The sequence below is a fragment of the Peromyscus maniculatus genome, chromosome 1 (assembly GCF_049852395.1).
Source record: "Peromyscus maniculatus bairdii isolate BWxNUB_F1_BW_parent chromosome 1, HU_Pman_BW_mat_3.1, whole genome shotgun sequence".
NCBI classification, from domain to species: domain Eukaryota; kingdom Metazoa; phylum Chordata; class Mammalia; order Rodentia; family Cricetidae; genus Peromyscus; species Peromyscus maniculatus.
In genome coordinates, this window is record NC_134852.1 from 159,250,940 (window position 1) to 159,264,891 (window position 13,952).

At 51.0% G+C, this 13,952-nt stretch overlaps 1 protein-coding gene across 21 annotated transcripts in view; it reads left to right on the top strand.

Annotated features, from left to right (window-relative positions):
* The window catches only part of Nrxn2 (neurexin 2), a 103,913-nt gene that overhangs the window by 31,415 nt on the left and 58,546 nt on the right, over nucleotides 1-13,952 (top strand). For 10 of the 21 annotated variants that reach the window (XM_076557985.1, XM_076558032.1, XM_015999148.3 and 7 more), the window contains one exon: nucleotides 6,142-6,186. The exons of 4 other annotated variants lie outside the window; for them this stretch is intronic. In XM_076557985.1, the coding sequence (XP_076414100.1) occupies nucleotides 6,142-6,186 (45 nt within the window). The remainder of the gene's footprint in view (nucleotides 1-6,141; nucleotides 6,187-13,952) is intronic. 7 more of the 21 variants (XM_076558001.1, XM_076558007.1, XM_076558030.1 and 4 more) reach the window with 1 other exon arrangement.

The window sequence follows — 13,952 nt, forward strand, 5'->3', positions numbered from 1 at the left end:
CTGTCCCCATGCCCGGTGGACCATAGAAGCAACGATGGGAATTGGGAGATTTCCAAAAAGGAAGGAGAGGTCTGTGGTAACGCTGAGCCACCTTCATGGATGCAGTGACTGACACATGACCTCAGCACACAGAGTGTGGAGAGTGACCCATGTTCATCTCTTTCTCGAACATGTCAAGTCATGGGTGCAAGTAGGTGGCAGATGGAAATTCTCTTCTACTGGATTGTTCTACAAGATGGCTCAGAGTATGGACAGGTCATACTGACCCAAAAGTGGAGGTCATGGGTCTCAGAGAGTGTTTGCTTAAAGACCTTGATGGAGAACCCTCTTTACAAAGGGCTCCTGGGGAATTTCTTTCAGTATAGAATCCAAGGGCAAGAGTGCCGGACTATATTTGGGGAATTCTTGGCGTAGCTCGAAGGCCATGCCCTGGGGTTGCTGCTCTCGGGCAGGGTCTAGCCACTGCCAAAACCTTTATCTGCCTGTTTTCTGAGAATCTGAAGAGAAACTTCTTTGTTCCTGTTGCTCCGGAAGTGTCTGTTTATCACTCATGCACACCATGCCAATGTCTGGAAGCCTTTTGGGTCATCATAACTCGTGGGGTGTTACTGGCATCTTGTGGGTAGTCCAGGATTTGAGCTATCACTGTAGTTTGTAATACAGCCCCACAACAAGGAATCATCTGACCTCAAATGTCAGTGGTGCCTCTGGGGAGATACTCTGTTCATCCAAGTGTGTAGAGTCCAGATGACGTGCTAGGATTTGAAGAATTCTGCTATAATCACATGGGTGGTAGAAGGTGAGGTGGCTTTCACTAAGGCTCTGCCTCCCCCAAGTTTTGTGGGTGGGGAGTAGGCCATAATATAAGAAATGACGTAAGGATGGGGGGCGTAGCTCAGTGACAGACGCTGATCTGTCATGCAACAAGGCCATGGGTTCCATCTTTAACATCGTGCGGGGGATAAAGGAACCAGAAATGACAGGGTGGATGGCCAGGATCCAGAGTGCTGCAGCTTCTCCATTATTTTCCTCATGTGACTGGAGTGGCTGGGAGATGGCTTTCTGGAAGGACCCCAAACCAACTTCTGTGAGTTATGGGCGTGGGTCAAAGGTCAGCTCCACATAAGACTAGGCAAAACCATTTATCTTTAGCCAACACCAAACTTGAAAGACAAGCTGGCCACCAAAATATCACATAGTGTTTCTCTGGTTCAGCTCAGATGATGCCTTTTTTCAGTATAGACACTTTTAGAATCTCTTCTGGGGCCCAAGAATGGAGTTCTTCAAGGATGAATTCCCCAAAGAGAGAGTCTATAAGGATATGATGGCCCTGGATGGGACCCTCAAGGTTGGAGCCTTCAAGGATGCAGTCAGTCATCAAAGATGGAGTCCTTAAAATGGGCTCCCTGTAGGATGGAGTTCTATAGGATGGGGTCCTCAAAGGTGGAGTCTTCAAGGATGATGTCTTCAAGAATGGAGTCCTGAAGAATGGAATATTCAAGGATAGAGTCCTCAAGGATGGTATCTTCAAGGATGGAGTCCTCAAAGAAGGCATATCCCAGGATAGAGTCCTCAAGGATGGAATTTTTAGGATGCACTAGATGATGCAGACACCAAGATGATGGATTCCTGAAGGATGGGGCCCTCAAGGATGCAGTCCTCCATGGATGGGATCTCCAAGGATGAAGTCCCCTACGTACTCTGTGTGAAGCTCCCACTCAAGGACAGAGGCCCCCAAACAACTGGAGTTCCTGTTGTATCCTGTCTCTCACAGCATACACTGTCTTCGATCCCAGATTTACAACTTTCTGGACCTGTCTACACTGACTCTTCCTTTCCACAACTCTCCCAAGGAGACCACCCGCTCGCTCACTCTCTGCTTCAAAGTCTAAGAGCTGGGATTTGAGTCAGATAGTTGTTAGCAAGTTATATAACGTCTGAGCTCCAGTTCCCCAGAGGCAGAGTGGGAAGGGCCTCCTGGTGACTGACTGGATGTGGCAGATGTCTTACCACACCCAGCAACTGCCTAGCACGATGTGGGCACTGAAGAGCTCACGGCCGCCATGGTCGTTAGCTGCGTTTCTTTTTCCTCCCAGGTTTTTTTTTTGTTTTGTTAATTTACCTGAAATGGCACCTTCTTCATAAAGCTTCCCTCGATCCATCCCATAGCCAGCTCTCTTCTTTGCTGCGTTGAGTTCATGAAAACTTGTATTCTGGCCCTCTCATCACATCCTGTGAGTGTGTGTTAACACTCGTGTCCATTCTTTTTCTCTAATTCCAGGTTTTAAGCAAATTGAGGGCTTAATACCAACAACTGTTGGATCTGTTTAGCTGTTTTTCTAAGTTCTTCCCCTGATGCATCTGTTTTCTTCAAGAAGCTTTTCCCGTTGTTAGACACAGTATGAGGTTAGAACCTGGGGCCTTGTGCATGCTAACCAAGCACTCTATCACTGAGTTAAACACCCAGCCTTCACCCTTGTCTCCTTCTTAAACGCAGTTGATCAGATTTTGGAAATGAGGACCCATGTCCAAAATGAGCATATCCACCTACTTCATATGGGTACTGTCACTGGTATGGTGGCATACACCTGTAATTCCAAAGTCTGGAGGCTGAGGCAGGAGGATGGCCATGAGTTGGAGACCAGCCTGGGCTATGTATGGAGCTCTGTTTCAAACGGAAACAATGTTGAGTTACCATTTGTCTTCCTTAAAGAGGCTCTGACCTGCCTTACCGGAGCAGCATAGCTTGCCCCTGCCCTGCACAGTGCCATCCTGTCTGCCTTTCCGCCCTGGAATATATCCACGTCCAAGGGTCATTTATCTTTCGTATCTCACCTAGGTTGTGTGTGTGTGTGTGTGTGTGTGTGTGTGTGTGTGTGTGTGTGTGTGTGTGTCTGTTTGACAGTGTCCCATTAGGCAGCTTTGGCTGGCCTTGAACTCACTATGTAGTTCAGACTGGCCTCACACTTCAGTCTCCCAAGTGCTGGGTGGGATTGACGGCCTGCACGAACACACCTCACTTTACGGAGTTTCCATGACAGTTCTGTGAATGGGAGCTCTGACTCCCTTTTTACTGATGAGAAAGCTAAGGACCCCCTCCCCCTCCCCAGAAGACAAGCTTCTTTGTGCCTGCCTGGGTAGGAGGTAGGAGGCCATGGAACTTGAAATCTGACTAGAAGTCACTCCATTTCTTTGCCTCTGCAGGTGACTGGTGGCATGCTATTCCAGAAAAGTGCACAGGAGGCTGTAGTCTCCTGGGCGTCTGACATTCTTGGACATTCTCAAATCTCAAGACCATTGGAATGGTCTGTCCCTCTGGACTTCCGACCTGAGAGAGCGAGTCCTTTGCTTTGTCCTGAGCTGTGTTTCTGCATGCTCACAGGCTGTCCTCAGCCTAGACGTTGCAAGTTCGTGTCTGCAGTCCTCCTCTTGGTGTCTTTAGGGGGCTGGGGATGCACTCAGAGTTCAAGGTGGAGATGGGGTATCATTTTCCCCAAAGCCGTTTTGTTTAGACACGGTAACTTCTCTTGCTGACCCCCCTCTGCCTGGGACGCCCTTCTCGTTCATGGCCACCGCCATGCCTGTGCTTCTGGACTCTAGAAGCAGATGAAACATTAGGGTTTATTTGCTGGCCTGAAGTATTAGTTCTCTAGATCGAGGCCTTTCTCTGGGGGCCACTGTACTGCAGCAAGGGCCTCCAATGGGAGCTCCATTCTAGTATTCCACTGTAGGAGTCTCATGGTCACCATGAGGGTCTGCAGCCTCCACTCCTAGGTCTAGAGGGCTCTGGTCTCATCAGTCTCCCAACCCTACTATTTCTTGGGGGGAGTCTCTTGACAAATTGGTAGAAGGCCTGGGGTTTGAACTCACATCTTTCTCTCTCTGTCTTGGCTTTAATGGACTGTTCTGCCCATTAACACTGGGACTTCCTTTGTGAATACTGACACCCCACCACCAACCAATACACATACACACACACACACACACACACACACACACACACACACACACACACACAATTTTATTTTCCATAACAAGTCAGAACATTCTCGGTTTTTACTTGTAGTGACCTTCCCCCAGCCTTGTTCAACTGTGAGATAATATCAGACAATGATATCTTTTGGGGTGCCATCAGTTTGGCTGCCCTGAGGTGGATTGCTCACTGCTCTGACTAGCTGGTCCTCTTCATTTCACGACAATGCTGCCAGCTGGCAGTACGAAGCCTCTGGTCACAGCCTGTCATCACCTCACTCCTGTCATCGTGCTTGTGACTAGACTCCCCCCTTACTATGTAAACTGATTCCCCGTAGCTAATAATTAATATCGGCTACTCAGCCCTTCTAGCATCCTTGATATTGACTTCTGTTATTTTTAATCATATGAGTCCCTTATTAGTTGTCTTAATCAATTACTCTTGTGCCCACTGTTTACAAGAATTCTTTAGCTAACGGAGCTATCCCTAGAAGACCACTCCCCCCCCATCACTGTCTCAAGTCTGCAGTTTAGTATTTAATGGGCATCAGGCAACTGTATCCCTCCATCTCTGATACTTAGTACAGCTGCCTCGGTCCTCTCCAAAGACCAGGCGATTTTGAAGGATATTGTTTTGGCAGTGGGAGGAAGAAATGGTGTTAGGAGTACATAGAGACAGGCTATTTAGAGGTAAAGTGAAAGAATGTGGCCTGCTTCAGAGAAGAGGGAAGTGCTGAGGTGCCTGGGCCTCTGTGTACTTTTTTCTACAGGTAGAAGGGGAGAGAATTTCTGACTGGTTGTGGGCAGTGGAGGTCCAGGGATCCATGGGTGTCCATGGGAGGAGCCTGGTTCTTGGGGGACTGTTATCTGTCCCAGGGTGTTGAAGGGACGCTTAGCTAGTCACAGGAAGATGAGAGAACAGGGAGGGTGGCTGAAGAGCCTGGGGGACTTTGGGGAGGGGCCAATAGGGCCCCTGGACAAGTCAGAGTGGGCGGGCAGGAGGGGTCAGCTGGGGGTGAGATGGGGAGGAGGGGGAGGAGAGGGAGGAAGGTTTGGGATGGTGTGGGCATGAACCCTCGGCAGCCCGAGGAGGGCTAGCTTCCCTTCCCCAACCCCAGTTCTCCAGTTCTCAAGGAAAAGAAACAATGGAGGGGGAGCCCCTCTTCCCCAAGGATCCCTGGATCTATTTGCCCATCCCCCACCCCCAGGAAAAGCAGACACCCACGTCCCCTCCCATGCTGTCTTCGGCCTCCAAACGAAGTCGCCTCTTGTCCTTGCTAGTCCTGTGACTCTCTAGGGGCGGTGCCCACTCTTCTAGCCTGCCAGCCAGCTGGCCGGTCACCAACCAGTTAACCCATTAACCCGACATGGCCACTGGTCAGCCAGTTGGCTAGCACCCCTCACTCCTCGGCCAGTTCTCTGGAAAGCCATCTGGGTGACCAGTCAGCCAACAAAGCCACCCGCCCACTCCTGAGTCAGTGCCCACCCCTTCTCACCCCCTGCTCCCTTCTCCCTCCCTTAACTCCCTAACATCTCAGGACTACTAATCCTGCACACTGGGTCTGCTTCTTAACCCTTCCTCCCCCTCTGTTGGACACCCCCTCCCCCCACCCCCCGTTGCCAACTCTGTGTGTGTTACTAACACGCTTATAACCCAAGGGACCAAGGGACGGGCAGGGACAGGTGGGGCCAGGTATGAATGAAAAACCGAACTAACTTTCTGTCTCATCTGCGGAATGTCGGCCATCTTTAAGTCTCTGCTTCCTTGGTCCAGTTTTCTTTTTTTTGTTGTTGTTGTTTTCTTCTTTACTAACCGAGGTCTCTAACTGTTCCCCTTCTCTGCAGACGTCCGTCCTTCGGGAGGGCATGAGGGGGAAGAGGAATCCAGAGGAGGGGCTGGGGGAGACGCTGGGAGAAGAAGGGGTTAACTTTGTGTGTGTGCTTCCTTCCTCCCATTATAATTTTCCTTTAAACCCGTCTTCTGGACCTGTGGTGGGAGGGTTGGGACGACCAAGCAAATACATACGGCTGTATCTCCTCCATCCTGGAGTTTCACAGTTGGTCATTTTATTTTTCTTTTCTTTTTCGTTCTGTTCTTCTGTCGTCCTTGTTTCTTTTCTTCCTTTCTTTCTTTTTCTTTGACCCCCTCCCTTCCCCTCTCCGGTGAAGCACGCAGGGATTGGACACGCTATGGTAAACAAACTGCATTATCTGGTAGATATCACTCTAATTGTCTTACCGTTTGGTTTGCCGTGGGTTTTTTAACTGTTCGATTCTCCCACTTTTGTTTCCTCTCTCCTCATTTGGTTTTTGCTCTTCCAGTTGCTTTCTTTCTCTTTTCTCTTTTTTTTTCTTTTGTGTGTATCCCAGACAATCTTTAAGTTTATTCCTGTTTTAGTTTCCCTCCTTCCCTTTTCTTTTCTTTCGATCCAAACTCAAGTCCAAAAGACAAACGGAAATCCAGGCCTTTGGTGGGGCCCTGCCCCACACTCCTGTCTCCTGACAGGTGCGGGGCCTGAGAAAGCTGGGGCAGACCCCATGTTTATCAGCTCCGCTTAGGCCAGCCCGGTGCTGAGCTTATTTCGATTCATTTCTTCTGTTCTTCCTCCTGCTCCTTGGTTTTTATTTTTGTTTAGTTTTTTTTTTTTTTTTTTTTTTTTTTTTTATTCTCTTTGATTTGGTTTCTTTCTTGGTCTCCTGAAAATCCATGGAAAACACCATCCCATGACACGCTACGCTATGCTCACTGTCAGCTCCAGACAGGGGCCCCTCAAGTTGGGAAGAGGGCTGGGGGTGCCATCTCCAGGGGCAGCCAGCTGGGCATGTTCCCCAGATGGGATGGCCTTGGGACCTCCTTCAAGTCACCAGTTCATGCCAGTTTAGGGGCTGCCCCACACTGGCTGTCGGCCCTACTTCCCAGCCTTGAGGATTCCCCGGCTCTGTCTCCCTCACATTTTGCATGGCATGAGTGGTCTTTCCCCACACCAGGGATAGCGTCCAGATCCCCCCGCCGCTCTGCTGCTCTGACTAACACTGTGTTCCACTGTCTTCCTCCCCTTCAGCCCCACCCCCCCGTGTCCCCTGCCTCTCCTGCATGGCCTCGGACAGGGCTTGGTTTCCTTCCCTGTTGAGGGCATGAGAGGAGGAGCCCCAGCAGGGATAGGATGGGGGCAGCTGTCCTTGTCCTTGCCAAGCTCCTGTGTTTGGGTTGGGCTCCATCCTGGTGAATGCTGTTGTGGGTGTCAGTGTAAAGGCAGCTGGTGTGTGTTGGTGTGTGGGTGTGACTGTGTGTAAATGTTGGTGTGATATTTAGGGGTGTTAGTGGGAAGCCGTGCTGTGTGTTTGGGAGACTGCTGGTTCTCTGCATGTGTGAGTGCTGGTGGGAATCGGGGGCTGCAGGCTTGGATGGGTTCCGGTAAGGGTTCTGTATGGAGGCGGGCTGGTGAGCCTGGCTCTCCAGTGCAGGTGCAATGCACGACAGGCAGTGAGACAGGGAAAGGGTGGGGAGGGCCCCATCCTCCCCCTCTCGCCTGCCTCCGAGTGAGTGTGTGCCCTCAGGCCCGCTGTGTGAGATCCCCTGGGATTCCCTGTGCCGGCCCAATTCCGGCTCCACAGCAGCAGCCGGTTAGTCATTGCCTATTAATAATGCAGAGTGATTGAACACCAGGCTGGGGACCCTGCAGATGGACGTGTCTGCTCTCATGGGGTGGGAGGGGTTTGGGGCAGCTGCCTGGCTTGCCCAGCCTCCTAGTCCTGCCTGGCTGGAAGGCTAGGGAGCAGGGAGGTTATCAAAGCTGGAGTGTCCAGCCTGAAAGGCCCTTTATGCCCTCAGGAGGCTTCACCTCTGAAGCCACACTGAGCCCTTGCTGACACTTTTGCATGTGTGTGATGTGTGTGCTCTTCTTCACCCATGTAGACCAGTGCCCATGGCCAGTGCCTCCCCAGCCATGGCCAGTCTAATACCTTGTGTGGTCTCCCTAGCTTCCCAGGATTCCAATGGAGCTCGCACTGAGATCTGTACTAGCTCCTCACAGGCCCTGTTTCTCCAGCTGCTGCTTTTGAGAGCTAGGTGTTACCCACTCTGCTGTTCTTGAGAACCTGCCAGGAGCTGGCCATTAAGAACTTTCTTTACTAGCTGACGAGATAACTCACCTGGTAAAGATGTTTGCTACCAAATTGGATAACTTGAGTTCGATTCCCAGAACCCACATGGTGGAGAGAGAGAACTGACTCCTCCAAGCTCATCCCTGGCCTATATATGCATGTAAATATATATTTACATAGATGATATATAATTGTAATTTTTAAAAACTGTCTATTCAAAAACAAAAGGGACTTCGCTGGGCAGCCAATGTGTGACTCAGGGAACAGGGAGTCAAGATCAATGCAGGTGATATCCCCAAGTACCAAGAGGGAGATCACCCTAGGATTAGGGCCCAACAGACCTTCTTTCTAGTCTCCATGGTGAACTTCTGACCACATGGGCCCAGGCCAGGAAAGCTCAGTTCCCTCAGCTCCCAGCAGACTAATGGTGGACATGCCCAGCTTGTACCACAAGTCTGTGTGAAGATCAATCAAGGCAGCACAAGTTCCGTGCTTTGGAAAGGAATTATAATTTCATTAAGCTTAATAAAGTGCTGGCCCATTCCCTGTTACCAGGGCAGGGATGTTATGTGAAAAGTGGTTCCCTTCCTGTAGCAGACCCTGAGGAATAGGCCTCTCTGGTCCCGCTGGAGATCCTATTACAACCCCTTGTTAGGAACCACTCTCAAAATAACTTCATGAAACCTCAGGATGCTTTAGAGATGTGGAGGAGGAGAGAAGAACGGCTTACTTCAGTTGGTCAGGAAGCCAGCAGCCCTGCCCAGTTTCAGGGCCGATAAAGAACCTGCTGAATTCTGAGCCTGCAGGGTCCACACTTCCCTGCCTCATCAGTACAGACGGGAACCAATCTGTTGCCTTGTGTGGCCTTAGAAACCCCTGCAAATCTGTGCTAGGGACTGGCTTCTTTAGGCCCAGACTGAAGTCAAAGAATGGGGTTCAACAGGTGCTGATTTGCAGGGCACCCCTCAGATGTGTTCCATGTAGTTTTGTGTTTATTTTTCTAACTCACTCATTAGGACTCCTAGGATCTGCGTGTTTCTCTTGGTGAGGAAGTGGAGAGACAGAAAAGGCTCCCTCAGTCATCTCTGTTGGTTGATCAGGCTGGTGAATGCTGGCTTGTGAACTAATATTGTTCATGCCCACATTAGGGCCTCTAAATAGCTTTTGCATTTGGAGTTTCTTTATTTTTTTTTTACATTAAAAAGATTTATTTTTATTTTATGCGTACAGATGTTTTGCCGGCATGTATATATGTCCACCATTTGCATGTTTGGTGATTCCCAGGAAGCCAGAAGATATTGAGTCCTCTGGAACTGGAGTTATAGATAGTTGTGAGCTGCCTTGTGGGTGCTGGGAACTGAACCCCATCCTCTACAAGAGCAACAAGTGCTTATAACCACTGAGTCATTTCTCCAACCTCCCCCAACCCCCTTTTTTTTGAGACAGAGTCTTTCTATATAGCCTTGGCTGCCCTAGAACTCACTGTGTGGACCAGGCTGGCTTTGAACTCAGAGATCCACCTGCCTCTGCCTCCTGAGTGCTGGAATTAAAGGCATGCTCCACCATACCTGGCTTTCTCTCCCTCCCTCTCTCTCTCTTTTTTTACATTTTTATTTATTCAATCTATTTATGTGTAGTGAAGCATGTCATGGTGTGAGTGTGTGCAGGTCAGAGGCCAACTTACATGCGTTGGTTCTCTTTTTCCACCGTTTAGGTCTGGGGTAAAACTCAGGCTGTGGTTTGTCTTGGCAACAAGCACCTTTACAACCTGAGCCGCACACAGCTATCTCCCTGGTCTACGTTCTGAGTTTCATTCACAGTTGATGACACCTGGACTTCAGGCAGGAGGCTGAGCACTGCTGGTCCCACTTAGCAGATGGGGAAGCTGGGACCCAGAGAAAGCGCCTCCCTTTATACTACGGGGGAGTTGATCATTTATTTCACTTAATTAACTGTATGCTCAGTCAGCTGGAAAGAGATGGGAGGGCCCAAAGTTGTTCAGCCTCCTTTAAAGATGAAAGTCAGAGCCCTGCATGGTGGCTCATGCCTTTAGTCCCAGCGCTTGGAAGCACGTGGGAGGCAGAGGCCTGATCTTTGAGTTCAAGGCCAACCTGGTGTACTAAGCGAATTCCAGGACAGCCAGGGCTATACAGAGGAAAGAAACCCCGTCTCAACAAAACAACAACCAGGAAAAAAAAAAAAAAAAAAGAAAGAAAGAAAAGACAGGCAAAATTGTTTTGGCAGAAAATTTTTTTTATTAGAAAGGCAAAATTGTTCTGGAAAACAGCAAATGACAGAGAGCCTGGGATTTCTGACCTGAACTCTTTCCCTCCTAAAATTCCCGAAATCCAGAGTTCAGCCCTCCTGAGAGGGCTGTGACTACCGCCTGTGTCTGGCACAGAACCTGAAGCAAGCTTAGCCGGGCTCTGATCTCTCCCTCAGCCGAAGACTGCTAGCATCTCACCGCTCCCAGCCCTGCTTCTGGCCCATGTCACCCTAAGGGGCTGCTGGGAACTTTTTTGTGGACTAGTTGTTCTTAAGCATCAGCCTGTGGAACCCTTGGAATATTTGATGACAGCAATGTGATCTAACAGGAGACAAAACAGGCTGGAGCAATGGCTCAGTGGTTAAGAGCACTGACTGCTCTTCCAGAGGGTCCAGGTTCGAGTCTTGGTACCCAAATGGTGGCTCACAACCCCCTGAAACTGCAGGTCCAGAGGCTCTGGTGCCCTCTGGTGCCCTCTGCCGGCACTGCGCTCACACGGTGCGCAGACATACACGCAGGCAAAATGCATAAAATAAATAAGTCTTAAAATAAATAAGATCCTGGTAGCCTAACAGGAGACAAAACAGCCTTTCATGTTTTGTCTATACCTACATTGTCACTGGGCTCAAGGAGGTCCATTCAGCCACCCGCAAATTAAAGTATTTGCCCTCTGTCTAACTCTCCCTGGAAGGGGGTGTTAAGGATGCTGTGAGCTGGGGTCATGCTAGGCCCCTGGGATGGCATGAGAGTTCCCTTTCCCCTCAGCCTTTCTTTCTGGGCACAGTAGGTATGGGGATTTGTTCCATATGGGTATATTTGTGGCTAGGACTTGGATTCCCATCCCACTAGTCCTCCTGCACGAGCTGAGGAGAGGAAGGGTCCATTCAGGTCACTAGAGTCCCCTTGAGCCTCCTCCAGCCAGTCTCCCTGTTCCTGGAGAGTGTGTGGTTCAGGCCCTAGGCTCATCTTCTGGGCAAACACTGCACTTATGTCCCTGGGCTTCCTCAGCACCCACCATGTTGAGTGGGTCAGTGTGGGTTGGTCATAGATCCTCTGCTGTGTCTTGGGGTGACCTGGCTGTGGTCACCTGTGCTGTATGGAGAGGAACAGTCAGGACCTCCTCGCAGAGTCTTCTGGGATGGGCTGTGTGTGCAGCAGATGTGTGCAGGCTGATTGTCTGTGGTGAATGGCACAGGAGTGTGTGATGAGGAACCTCAGGTCTGAGGTTTCCTTCTCTGTCAGTCCTAAACAACTCTGGCCCAGTGGTTGCTCCCCTCTCCTCTTCAGTGGAAGGAGGCTTCTTCCTGCACTCCATGGCTCTCTCCTCGCCTCCATCTCTGCTCTTCCCCACCTCCCCTGCCCTGCATGCCTTCCCACCGCTGGCTGCCTTTTTCCCTGGCCTGCTCCGAGTGCCTGCTCCCTGACCCTGCTCTTCTAACCCGCATGGGTCCCAGCTGCAGTGGCTGTTCTGTGTGGCATGTGCTCCCCTCCTCCCCTGCTGGCCCCACCCCTTCCAGAAGCTTCATGGGGGGGATTGGGGGGCAGGGGTATCAAGAGCCCCTGGGGTGGAGGGGGCAGGGGAACTGTTCCCCTGTTCCTGCTTTTACTAACGAACCTGCCATTTTTGTGTCTGGACTGATTTGTCTGAGGGAACAGTTGGTTTTACTAATCTTAAATCATCCCCCTCCCTGCCTTCCTTCCCCAGACACCTACCTCCATTCCCTCTACCTCCACTTCCTCTCCACCCACGGCCTTTTCCTCTATTCTCCCTCAACTTCTCCCCACCCCCTGGCTGATCCCTTCCTCAGCAGACCTCCCTATGTTCCCTGTCTCCAGCTAGCCTTTCCCCAGCCCTATGAGTCAGGAGAGGGAGATTAAGGTCATCCTTTCCCAACAGGGCCCTCCATGATTGATCTGAATACAGCCACCAGGCAAACTGAGATTTACTTCCAGCCTGGAATGGGATTCAGGAGGATGTCTTGGGCCTCCACAGTCGGCTCCAAGTCAGATCCTTTAACTCCGATATGGCCGAGAAAGGGCAGCCTTGATCTTGACAAACGTAGTGGGATGAAGAGAGCCCACAGAGGCATGAGGGAGATTCCAGGACGGTGCCCTGGCTTCAGAGGCCAGGGATGGAGACTTTCTGAGGTGCTTCCCCAGGAGGGAAGCAGTGATGAGCACTGCCCAGCATGGTCACTCACGTGAGGCTCTCCCAAAGTCATAGGGGAGTCAGGTTTTAGCTGGAGAGCCCTGCACTGGGTCGGAAGGCAGCTTGATGTGGACCTTTGATGACCACGTCCTAAGTCTCCTGGGGTGGCTGAGGTTAGTGGGGTTCCAGGGACATGTCAAGCCAGATGTTTGCTGACAGCCTGATTGGGATGAGCCCACTTAGGCGCAGGAACTGATTGACAGCCCGGTTCAGTCTTAGGGGTAGATACAGTAGCAGGGGGCATGGAGGAAGAGAGTGAGTGTAGCCATATTGCCCCAGGGAGACCCACTCACCGGCCTCACCTCCCCTGACTTTCCCACCCCTTTATTCTGATCCCCCATCCCCCCTCCAGTTCCCCTGGCCCAGTCTGATCTCTAACCTCGTTTGCATGTTTTTGTGACTAACCTCTCTGACCCCTCCCTTTCTACCCAAACCCGTTTCCTAGCTTCAGGACAAGGGGAGGGAGAAGAAATAAGTGATCATGACCAATCCTCCCCTCAAAACGAGACTTAAACGTATTCAGACTACCCTTCCCAAGGCACCTGTCTCCTCCTGTCCTCGCTGAACCCAGTTCTTCCAGCACAAGGTTTGATGGTTTCCCGGGAGGTGGCTTCTTCAGTCTGCGCTCTGCTCAGCCCCAGCCCTCACACCATGAGGTTCCAACCAAGCACGGGGGGGGGGGGGGCGGCTTTTGGGTCCCCCTGATCTTAGGAGTTCTACCTCACTCTTCTGACAATAGAATACCGAAGACCAGCAGCTGGAAGGTGGCTGGTGTAGGGGGCATCACAGTGTGTGACTGGCAGGCCCTTACTTCAATACTTTCCCTGCAAAGCGGGTACTTTTGAAATATATTTGGGGAGCAAGAAGAGCGCTAAGCCACAGCCTGTGGAAGTGCAGGACGGGGCTGACAAAGAACCAGGTCCTCGGTGGCCCCCTTGGCTCTCCTAAGCCACAGCCTCGCAGAGAGAAGTTTGTGTCCCTCTGCTGCCCCCTTCAACCTGGCTGTGAAGCCCCCCAGAGCTCCTCTGAGGGGCCAAGCTCTTCAGGGACCAGGTAAACATTTGCTGAGTAGGGGGCGTCAGAGTTGCCCCAAAGGTGGCAGCTACCTTCCCCAGCCCAGTGCCCGGTACCTCCTGAACACCAGGCATACCCCTGCTCTTGGCATCTTGCTTTCCGGGTGAATTTCCCACCCTGAGGAGGGTGTTTCCTTAGGCTAGCCCTGGCCTCGCTGTTTCTAGGGGTGGAACAACAAATACCATCTACAGGGAAGGAGGAAGTGTGAGCTGGGAAATAGCAAAGGGCCACCCTCTTCTTTGGAAGAAAACCAGTGACTCATCCAGGTGTATAATCTCAGCACATGAAAGGATGAGGCAGGAGGATTACCACAAGTTCAAGGCCAGT